This window comes from Cygnus olor, chromosome 4 (genome assembly GCF_009769625.2).
Source record: "Cygnus olor isolate bCygOlo1 chromosome 4, bCygOlo1.pri.v2, whole genome shotgun sequence".
NCBI classification, from domain to species: domain Eukaryota; kingdom Metazoa; phylum Chordata; class Aves; order Anseriformes; family Anatidae; genus Cygnus; species Cygnus olor.
In genome coordinates, this window is record NC_049172.1 from 43570584 (window position 1) to 43582857 (window position 12274).

Genomic DNA, 12274 nt, shown 5'->3' on the forward strand with positions numbered 1-12274 from the left:
CTTTCAGACACTTCTCTCTCAAGCAGCTTCAAAGACCTTGTAGTTTACATGATTTTCTAGGCTATTTTAAAAATTTAGGAAACACTTGTGATTCTGAGACAGTTTCTACAGTTGTAAATACATCAAATACACGGAGCTTCAAATAAGCTTTTGTTATTAAACTACATTGGCATATGCAACCCTGAGGTACTCTGGTGACCTACAAAGTCATCCACCAAGCTTGCACTGATCACAAGAGATGTTAATGTCTCATTTGGATGAGAACAGAGCCCTAGCTTTGTGCTTCTGCACATATGCATAACAAACCTTCCACATACCTTATGAAAATGATATACTATGAATCAATGACTCAGATCGTTCCTTTTTTCTTTAATACTATATTATTACAGTACTGCATTCATTTAGTTTGATGTTAAGTCTTTTTTTAATAACTAAGATCTTATAGAAAGAACACGTTTTTCTTAAACAAACCCATTCTCTTTTGTTGTTATACTTACTGCACACGACTGGTATTTCTACTTGTGCCTAAGCAGTACGTTAGATGTGCAAGACATCAGCTTTTATCACTGCTGGAGCAAATAAAATGTAAAGTTGGAGCTCTTTCAACATGAAAAAAAAAAAACAGCTAGTGGAAACTGCCTATAAAGTCCTATTTTTCTTTCTCCCCGTAGAAATTTCACAAAAAAGATACTACTCATCAACTGAATAGGCTAATGATAACATCCAATATCCATAAAGAGCCTTAACCAAAAGCTTACCGATATCGTTACTGAGAAACAAGTGCATATCAACTAATCCCTACATTCAACAGCTCTTCGGAGCCCCTTGCTAATGTAGAAAGTTTGATCATGTTCCAACTTGCTCATTATAAAGCTCTGAGGTTCAGAGATTTTCTAAACCTAAAACTAAAACATAAGAGGTCACCACCTTAACGTGTACAAGCAAACAGTGAAACTGTACACCAGCCACCTCCTGCTCCTCTCTCCCAGCATAGTCCCAAGCTGTACTCAAGTGAGATGAATACAAAACCAGGGGTACGGACAATGCTAAGCCTTTTGCTTCACCATGACTTCCATTTTTACTAAAACATCTTTCACTCTATTAGGGGAGAGAGAAGTATCAGCACTTTTTATTATGTAAAATGATGGGTGACTTCTATAAGGTCACGCATTTAGTAGTTTATGCTATTATGAGCTTTGACCTTCTTGTCCTTTCCAAACTGGCTGACTGCCTTCAACTGATTTGTTTTGTAATGTTCCAGTCAAAACATTTCAGCTGTTGCATGAGAAGGAGACCAGGAAAAATATGTCGCTTTGTTTATAATTTTAAAAACTTAATAAAATGACTTCACCCTAACCTTTGGAGGGAGGTCTTGAGATCTGACCACGTTAGGAGGATTTGAAACATCTTAATTTGAAAAAGCTTTGTGAGGTTTCTTGACATTTAGCAGATACATTTTCCAAGTTTTGACCACTGAAAGACTGAAACTACCAAGACTCAAGGAGTCTGCAGGCCATGTTGCATCCAGGCTCCCAAAATTACAGCAGGAAAATGACCTCTCCTCTCACTGGAGTTGCCTGAATCTAGTCAAGCAGGAGGAGGAGAAAGAGGATACCAGAGCTGACACTGGAAGGAACAAGAGACAGATATGAGGAATGAAAACACTGAAACCAAGAGTTTGAACACTGGGGCAAAACCAAGGCTGATTAAGAAAGGACTAATTATGGGAACCCCGAAGGAAACAGAAATGGAGAATCCTGGCAGGGCAGGCAGATCAAATGAGATAGAAACCTGGGGAGATTATTCAGATGACTGAGAAGAACTACAGATTTTGGGAGAAAGACTGTGAAAAACAAAACACATGCAAGAACAGGCGAAAAAGTTGACATCAATGGAGCGAAAAAACTAGGAGCAAGGATCATACTGAGGATAGATGATAGTTTGCTGAAGGTCAAGAGGTCAGGAGATAAAGGAAAAACAAGCCAAGAAGATACTGGATAAAGAGAGAGAAGGCAAACTGAATATGGAGATGACACGAGGAAAGAATACGAGGAAAGACTTAACGGCTATGGAACATTAGAAGAAACATTACTACTGAAAAAGTCATTTATCTACCTATTCCTATATTCTCAGAAAACATCTTGGATAGCAGGTGAAAGTCCCATTCTCGCCTAGTAGGCACCACAAAGAACAGCAAAGGAGTTGAATACTGTTGTCAATTTACCAATTATTTCAAGCAAACAAGTTTTCTATGGCAGACTTAGAGGGTCCTGTACTGCTGATAACCATGAAGATACCAATAGGATACTACACCAGGGGCTCTGGATGCTCACTCCAGAAACTAGTAATTGTTCACCTGATTTGAAACAGTGTAAATCAAAGCTCTTAAACGTAAGGAAATGTGAGTAGTAGGGCAATTAAAGCAGAGGCCATCATAATGACTTGTAAAAATAATTTTCTAAATTAATGCAATTTAATTAATCATGCACAATGAATAACACTTTAATTAAGGTAATTAAAGATGGCATGATGATGCACATGCACAACGAAGAGTGAACGGAGGTTGTACATGAAACCTCACCTATGGCAGTTCTGAATTCACGAGTGCTCAACAAGCACAACACGCTCTGTACTGCGATTTTAATATAGCATACACAAAAAACTACATGCATACTGCACGCTTCATCCACAAAGAGGAAGGCTGGGCAGAAGACCAAGCGCAAACCAAGCCCTAAATGGGTCTGTGGCCACAGCCCAAGTACGCTAATTGCGGCCATTGCTCTAGCTCTGTAGCTCAAAGGACCACACTAACATCCTTTCCAGAGTCATTCCACAAATATTTAAAAAGCAAGTCCTCTTGGAACGTCTCTTCCTTAACTGTTATCGCTACCCTAATGAAGCTTATTAAATATAACGAGACTCATGCCGTCCAACACATTGACTGTGAAATACGCTTCGCTGCGCTTTGCTCATCTGCCATGGAGCACTGATCCCCAGCCACACGTCACCGAGGCCTCGACAGCTCCTGAGGATGCTCCCTCAGGAACCGAGCCAAGCCCAGCACCCCAGCTGCACCCTCCTCCACGCGACCCCAACACTTGACACGAGCAAATAGGAAGGATTTAGCAGGAAGAGGTTAGCATCCCGTGGGCTGTTCTCAAGTAATTCACATAGGAAGCTAAAACCTGTGCCTTTACAAGCAGTTGCACAAGTTTTAGGGGTTAAAACTCACTGTACAGGTACATGAAACTTCACCATAAAATTGGTATTGCTTCTCTAGATAAAGGTGCTTTGTTTCGCACTAAACGCACATGAAGAATACAGATGACCTAACCCAATGTTTAGGATTTTATACCTCGTTTATAGGTACTGCTCAAATCCACTTCATTTTTAGAGGTACGATTCATGTTAACCTCAAAACATACGTTCTCATGTTCTCTTAGCATCATTTTCATGATACAATTGAAAGAAAGAAACATAAAACCACATAACAATCTGGTATCACCGTTACAGACTCATTGAACTGAGGATGCTATTCACACACAGACCAGTCTGAGAACCTTTCAAATTTCCTGCTTTGTTAATAAGTTGGACGCTTTCTGACCTGTTGTGCTCCTCATCTGGACTTCATGAGGCTGGGAGGTACGAATAAGAACAAACTTTGGCCCATGGCCTTTACCCTCCCTTTATTTATTTATTTTTTTTTTTTTTTACTTTTCCAAATGAAATAAATACGCCTTGATACCTTCAAATCAGTTTTCTGGCACGTGTTGCAGAGAAGTTTATGGAAGTTATTAGTGATGCTAAAATACACGACTTTGTCAATGTAAGGAATGCTTTCCGTTATAAAGAATAAGAGCAGGCATATTTACTTTTCTGTTCTATTTGAAGTAAAACTATTATATTTTTACATACACTGTTTAGTTGTATGTTTTCACAGACAAAATAAAGCCAATTTATCCTGGCCCTATACTATATCTGTTAAAGGAGAAAATATGCAGCCCAGCAAGTTTTCCCTCCAACCCTTCTTTTCAGGCAAGTAATAAATCTTGAGTGAAAAAGTCACTGTGCTCTTCAGCTGTCACCACTAAGATTTTGTTTTTTAAAACCAGAGCAGCCTTAAGGCTGATTTACTACTCAGTCCTCCACACTCTGACAATCGATGCTGGAAACAAAAATCACTTTTGCACACCTGGAAATATTTTATTTGCTGTACTGGTGAGAAAACAAAGTTTTCATCAGCGAGGGGGGTGGGGAGGAGAGAGCTTCAGGTGAATCTTAAAACCCAGTTCTTGACTTAAAGAGAAACTTCATAAATATGCCCACGAACACAGAAACTGCCTCAACATTCAAACAGGGTGGTAAAGCTCTTTAGGGATTCTCGGTTCGCTCTGCAATCCAGCCTCAAATCATCAACTTAGAGGTCTTGGCCAGTAAACAGCGGTGCTCATCATCTGTGTCTATTTAGACTTTTCAGTTTGGCAGGTGAAAAGAATTTGTGACAATCTTAAAATCATTTCACTTACTCTTTTACCTTTCTTCTTTTAAACAAACTTATAAAGCTCTTAATCACCCTAAAATGTAAACAACTTATATTAGTAATGGCAAGATTAGACTCTGAGAAACAGCTACTTTCCAGAGCACCTCTTGGCCCTGGTCAGAATTGCAAGTTTAACAGCATTAAGGGTAAAACCCAAACACATACCAGAGAAAACCAGTTGAAGGAAAATGTGATGGTGCCAAGATTGTGAAACGATTTCAGAATATCAGATCCTTTTTTCAATGGCATGTAGTTCGATATCATTTTTCCCTAAAGCTTCATTTTCTGAAAATTTATTATATGCTCCAGAACAATCTTGTCTTCAAAAGAAATCCCACATCTTCTGTTATTTCAAAGAACCATGCTTGCACCTGGGCAAAATGATGTAAGCACTCTAGGTGCTGGCTGACTAAAAAGTCACAAGACACAAAATCTCTCTCCTCTATTTTTAATCCCAGGGCTTTAGAATAATATGAGGAGTGCCCTTTGACGAGCAGAGAGGCATTTCAGTGTTTAAAGTAAAAAAAATATATATATATTTGAAAAAAGAAAAAAAAATAATGGTTCAGCAGTATGGAGAGGCATGGTGATTGCATTTACATGCTTTGATTGCTATTCTGAAATACATTCCCACCTGTCCTATTCTAGTGATGACTACAAAGCCCATATACAAATGAAGACTGATTTCAGTAATATGATATCAGGCAAGGCATGTAGTTTAAAAAATTACTTGTTAGTTATCCCCAGTGGTCCCCAGAATGGAGTAGGTTACTCTAGTAACCTAGCAGTACCAAATCAAATAAATAACAAGATTTCACTCTAACTAACTGGTGTTTACTTGGTACTAGTTTATCCAACTATCATGAAATATTTTGCCAAGCCTTACATATCCCAACGCTGTCTCCTTCTAAAAGGCACCCAATTCTTGTGCCACTGGTCTTCCAAACCTGGATGAAATCGGCATAGAGGCAATACTGAGAAGTGGCAGTCAGAGGCATATCCCAGCTCCCCGGCTGGGACTCAGCTCACCTGACTGCTTCTCCTCAAACCAAACCCAATGCAGAGCACGATGAACAGGCAGAAATACTTAAATTTCCCTCTCTAGAGTCCTAAAGCCGTTTAGCAGTTCCCCTTCACAATTCTATGTACAATTCTACCCATGTTGAAGTACCTAAAGCAGCAGGGAGAGGTAGGATGGTTCGTAGAGCTGATGGCACCAGCCTCTTCTCAGAGGTACACACCAGGGCGAGAGGCACAGGTTGCAGCAAGCTAGACTGCTAGATAGAAGGAAAAGAAAGAAACACACTCTTCATGGTGAGGATGGTCAAACATGGAGCAGGTGCCCAGAGAGGCTGAGAAATCTCCATCCTTGGAGAAACTCAGAGGTCTCCTGGACGAGCCCTGAGCAACACTGAAGTTGGCCCTGCCCAAGCAGGAGTTTGGACCAAGAGACCCCCAGGGCCCCTTCCAACCTGGAGCTATGATCTTGGACCAATCTTCAGGGCAGGGGGTTACAGAGAGGAACACAGCACACAGCTGGTGGGTAACGCGGCTCCTAACTCCACAGTCCCACACCGTATTTGGGAAGACTGAAATCCTACCAAGTCAGGCTGTAACACAGGAAGGCCCTTTCGTAAAACATATCTGACCAAAACGGGTATCACAGATAGGTAAATATGTAAATATAAGAATATAGAACATGGCAGTGAGCTGAGTTAGTGCCACTGCATCTGACTGCTAAGCATGCTTGCAGTGTCACCTGCTTTATAACAGCACACACACATTGCCAGACAATAAGGAATAAATATGCAAGATTCTTTCCTATTTCTTTTAACTTGTAAAACGGCAAACCGAAATATTTGAATTTCTTCCATAAGCCTTCAGAAAGACAGAACTTTGATGTTTTTAAAGAGGAAAGATTATTTACTTTTGCTGCAGGCAAGAAATTATAATTTCTTTACTGATTCTGCCAAATGGCTCTATCATGCATTTTTTTTATTTTCATCAAAACAAGCCACTTTAAGTTAAGGTTGTCCCAAAGCTACACAGTAATCAACATTTTAAGGGTCAGATCAACTTGTTGAACCTCTGTTTGACTTTTCTGACCAAAAGAACTCATCCAAAACCCAAATGAACCACAGGGGAAGAGACTTTTATTCTCTTTCACCATACTTGGCAGTTGCTAGGAAGAATACAGGCTGCAGTTTTATTTTGTTCACATAAGCAGAACAGACAACTCAGTATCCACACAATTCTTAAACTAAATAAGCTGAATTCAACCCCAGTGACTAATACATTGAAGCCAACAGGGCTTCTCTAGTGCTTCTCTGCAGAACAGCATGGACCCAAGCCTTGGGGGTGAAGGTAGAGAAAGAAAGTGAGGAGGAAGGCTGGGGAGTACAAAGTTTTTGAAAGCAAAATAAAAGTGCAAAAGGAGGCAGCAAAAATCCTCTGTGCTGGCACAAACCACAGAGCACATGCTCTTATACTAGCACGCAGGATACTTCAAGATGAGAAGCCAAGTTCCCCTGCACTAAACCAGCATTTTTAAAGATCCAGTTCTTCGGTATTCACTGTACCAGTACAGTTTCTGATTTGAGCCCACGAACACCGATGAAATCCAGACCATCATCAATCTAGAGACAATAGGCAACACTGACGGCACAGCATCTCGTTAATCTTCGTTTGTCCTATCACATCCTGTCATTCTTATGCAAATAGAATATTTGAGGATACATCTTTTCTGCACCCCATGACAAGGAGAAGTGAAGCTGTCAGGAGCACCAGGATGTCATCCTATACCACAGGCCATCACTTCACTCAGCGCCTCGTGTTTTACATCTCAGCTAATGTGTTTGACATTCAAATTTGACCCAGCAGGAGGTAAAACTATCTGATGCTGCAGCAGCACGCATCTTGCTTCCTGTGCTGAAACATTCACCAAGGTCCCCGAGGATCTGACAGCCTCCCTTCCTTCATTACATACCCTGGCTAAGGGAGATCGAAATTCTGCTGAAGAGGAGAAAGATATCTGCAAGGGCAGATAATGATAGCAATTCACCCTTCTCACCCAAGAATTAAGCCCGGTATTAAAAGTCTTGCAAAACAGAGGTACCATTGCAAGAGAAAAAAAGGCCACAAAATCCTGTTGAACTTGCATAGGTTTTCTTTCGTGGAAATCTCTTGGACTACACCAGAAAGTTCATCCATGTATGTCTGCATAAGACGTTTAATTCAAGCTAATCTAAATATCCATGGTGCTCAAAATATCTTATGTGAGGTTTGCAGTCATAAGTGAAATCTCTTGTTAGGCCAACTGATATCTGAATACAGAAAAGCTCTGAATCACAAGCAGCTCCATAAAACTACTGGAAATTTTTTTTAGGCATAAAAAATCACTCTTGAATGTAGAAGTCACCAAAAATAAAAATATTTTTCCTACTATTGCTCATCAATTCTACGTCTAGAGTAAAATAAATAAATAAATCAAGAATAGAAGGGAAGTTTTACTATTATTACTGACTCAGAGTGCTATGTTTCTGTATCACTTTCAAAGAGTGTTCAGAACATCTTGTTCCAGAATATCTCCCTTCTAGAAGAAACTGCTCTTCCTGCATCATACACGGGATGAAAACGGTATGTGCTGGTTTTGTTTTCTTACAAAAATAAAGGAAACTATCCCCAAATATCTTCAGCATCGCATGAATGGGATGCAAAGTAGCTAAGTGCTACAAACACAGGACACAACTTGAGGGTGAAATAATATTTCAATTAAATCATGACATCTTAGAGAAATTTTCTTATTAACAGACATTTGTAACAAGTCAAAACAAGTTTAAAATTAAACATAACTCTATAAAGGCTGACTCAAAACTACTCACCATACAAAAGCAACACAATGTAGTGTTTGCAGGGATGACAGTGTCTGCACTAGGCTCAGGGGAATACCCTTACATGTGATATTCCCATGTGCTTTTCTCAAAAGTGCAGAAGATTAATCATCACATATTTATCAATTAAGAAGCAGACATAAATGAAGATTGAATCAATTATTACCAATTTTGTAAGTATTTAAAACTTACAAAGCATGCACTCCTCAAACATTTCTTGGTTTGAAAATCTAAAACATAGTCATAAAAAACTATACCCAACATATTCTCAGTACCTGGAAGTAAAGAATATGAATTGCCTTGTGGCTTTCTATAACATGTAAAGTTCATGCATTAAAAATTACCGTACAGTCACAATACATCTATGCAAAGAGGACACTTATTTATTGTACTACATTGTTGAACTACTATTCAATACAAAATATTAATTGATTTAATAAAATTTTACACATTCAAGGGCATCACTATAAACCCAGACTGAAAGACTGCCCATTAAGTGAAGGTCATAATACAAATGCTTTCTGGTGTCAGTCTTCTTTTTTTTTTTCTGGGGAAGAAAATGTGCAACTATTGCACTGGGGTAGCCTGTGTGGCCTGGATGAAGCATGATGAGCATTATACCAACACAAATGTGATTCTCCGCTCCCTTTAAACATCAGTGTAAACCCCTTCTCCGGATTGGTGAAATTTTGCTCTGTTATTCTATAAGTGAACTCTTTCTGCAAAGTTATCAGAACTTTTTTTTTCCTTTATATCTTAGCAAAAATAGTATAAAAATATCTTAAACACCCATTTATGGTTTCTCGCTAATACAATTTCTATAATCACACAACTTGCTACTCTGAGGGGCACTGTCTCATGCAGCATAGACCTTTTCTTTACGTTTAGGGTCAGGACTAACAGCTTTATTGGGGTTAAAATCTACCAGCCTAACACTGCCATACGAACACAAGCGTGCTGCTTGTTCTACGTTTCCTTTCTTCCAGCCCTGTACCATGGGAGTTCCTTAACACTCTGCAGGGACGCATATGTATAATATTCTTCCTCTCAGCCTCCACAATGCCTAAAAGTCTTCCCTGTGGTGACTACTACAGGTTGTTACCCACAGAGCTTTCAGATGTTGCTGATAAACCCAAGAAAGGAAAGAAGGTGGAGTTGACAGAGCAGTTTCCACAACACGTTATCTGTTCATCCTTTCTGGCTGCAAGTATCACTGGTGCCTTGATTCAGTGACACTGCAGGACCTAGCTCATCCCTGCGTAAGCCCATCTCTCCTCTGACTGGGCCACCTATTCTGTGATATGCTATTCCTCTCCATCTCCTGGCTTTTAGTTAAAACAAAGTATTCCTAGAAAAGTGGATATATCAACAGGTCTTTTCAGAAGCAACAGCTCCCCTCATCAACCTCACCAAATTCAGATGCACAGAAGTCAAGTTTTTACCATCAGATGAAAATAAAAACTTTCAGCCACGTCTTTAAGAGATCTGAGTTTGCATCAGTGATGGAAATACAGTTGACATATACCTAGAAAATTCTAACAAAAATGAACGTTTATCAGGTCACTGTCAGCTGGGTGGCTTCCTTCAGTTCAAAAGGAAAGAGGCTGTGTTCAGGAGCCAAAATACAGTTTTATTTTTCCTCAAGACTTCATGTGTAAATGAACCTTACTTTAAAAGCATGCATTTGTACCTATTTTATGCCTGAATGCTCCAACACCAGCAGAAAAAACACTATTCCAGAAATATCTTAAAATGGAACATGGAAAATATGTATAAAACTTTTAAGAAACACTATTAAAGATCAGGAAAAATAAATTTCATTAGCTTGTCATCAAATTATGAATGTTGTGAAGGTGACAAACTGTAGAATAAAGAACCTTACCAATGCTACAAAACATATCAAAGGAAATCACTCCAGACCAGTCCATCTGCTGCGCTTAGCTGTGAGAAGACCCAGCAGCAACAGACTGTTTTAAAGTGGATTTTCTAGAGGGCTGCTGGGTTGGTTTTGTGTTTGGAGGCCTTCTGCTGTGTTACAACCCTTTCGTTTTTACAAACTTGTGCTCCAGAAGAGCTGCTGTGAGACCTAAGGAGAAACTGCACTGTCTGCAGTTGGAACCCCTACTGCTGGCAGCAGGCGAGTAGCACCAAGGAGATGCTTAATCTTTTGAAAGGAAGTAACTAATGAAACCGACAGTCCAGCAAACCCTTGCATAAACAAACACAACAGAAGCAAAACCCACAAAAGCAGTTTGACAGAAATGTTGTTGCACAAGTTCAATGAGCTTGATTTAGGAATAATTTCTTCTAGGAAACAGATACTTAAATGTCACAGAACATTTTGTTTCTGTTAAAATTTTGTAAGAGGGAAAAAAAAAAGGCAGGGACATGAACCTTTCCTTTACCTTGTCACCATTTCCCAACATCTACTCTTAATCATTAATTTATTAGACAACAGTTTGGAGAGTAAACAAAGAGAACTGAATTATTCCAGAAACTGGTCTTCTCAAGAGAACAGTATATACCACCCTGCATCTATTTGTACCTTGTCTATCATGTCCGGTCTGTTTGTAGCTGCCAAAATTGTCACGTCCTTCAGCTGCTCTATCCCATCCATTTCCGTTAACAACTGAGCCAAGACACGGTCTGCTACATTTCCAGCACCTGAAGAGCTGATTGAAAAACAATTAGTATTAGCATTAGTTTGCCCTTCCCAGAAATTTGGAGAAAAGGAAGAATACATTTTTCTTTTCAATTTTCAGAAGCGTTTCAACAGAAACTTAGTTTCTCTTTATTTTAATTCTGACGTTTATTTTCACCTTAAACAGCTGAAGGCAAAATAATCAGTCATATGAAGTGAGAAAATGCAAATTAGAGAATTAGTCCTTTCTCAATAACACGCCATCTTTCAAAAGCAACTGAGGTTTGCTACTTTCTACCCTGCTGTATAGGCTATAAAGATTTAACACAATGTGGATGTCTGGAATAAACATTTTTATAACAACTGAATCCATGCAGATTTTTTACTAGTCAAACAAACTTTAGTTTTCAGCACCATCCAAGTCAGTGCTTACACCAACCCATGAAGTATAAAAATTAGGTAGTTATGTATTTTGCAGAGTTGCTCTACGTTTTTGTATTCTTCCCATCAAACGAGTAAAAATTGAGTGCTGACCAACTCCTTCATAATGGCATTGTCAGTCCTTAGGTCAGTTGATTTTCCAGATACCAGGAAAAAAAAAAAAAGAAACAGAAAGTTCCAGTTTTGAAATCGCCAATATGTGAAAAACCTAAACAGGCCAGGCATAAACTATTTTAAGCTTTATTTATTTATTTTAGTCTGGAATTAACTCTGGTAATGTCAATGTTCACAGCAAATTGCTTGAATTGCTTAAATATATGTAGCAAAACATCACAGAAATAAACTCACTTTCATTAAATCTTCTAACATCTTAAAAAGAATAAGTGATGTACCACCTTCTTCCTAGACATTTATCATGTATGCGTGCACATATATATATATGCACGCGTGCGTGCATATATTCACATGAATAATGAAGGATGCAGAAGACAATGCATAAATCACACCAAGGGACCAAGGACCTATGTTGCAATAAGTAATAAATCTTATGAACAGCTGTGTTCTTTACACTATCCCATCTTCCTCATTCTCCATAAAGAGGCTTTATTTCTGAAATATTATAAAAATAGGTGACTGCACGTCACCTCATGTTTTACTTTTGAAAAGGTGCTGTGCCTAAGAGACACTGGGACTGCACACGGATAACTGTATATGCTCAGATACAGATGCACTACACCAACGATGTATGGGTGTTCCTTTCAG

At 39.0% G+C, this 12274-nt stretch overlaps 1 protein-coding gene across 3 annotated transcripts in view; it reads right to left on the reverse strand.

The window, feature by feature from the left end:
• The window catches only part of SPATA5 (spermatogenesis associated 5), a 189810-nt gene that overhangs the window by 122727 nt on the left and 54809 nt on the right, over positions 1-12274 (reverse strand). For all 3 annotated transcript variants that reach the window (XM_040556385.1, XM_040556387.1, XM_040556386.1), the window contains exon 14: positions 10976-11102. In XM_040556385.1, the coding sequence (XP_040412319.1) occupies positions 10976-11102 (127 nt within the window). The remainder of the gene's footprint in view (positions 1-10975; positions 11103-12274) is intronic.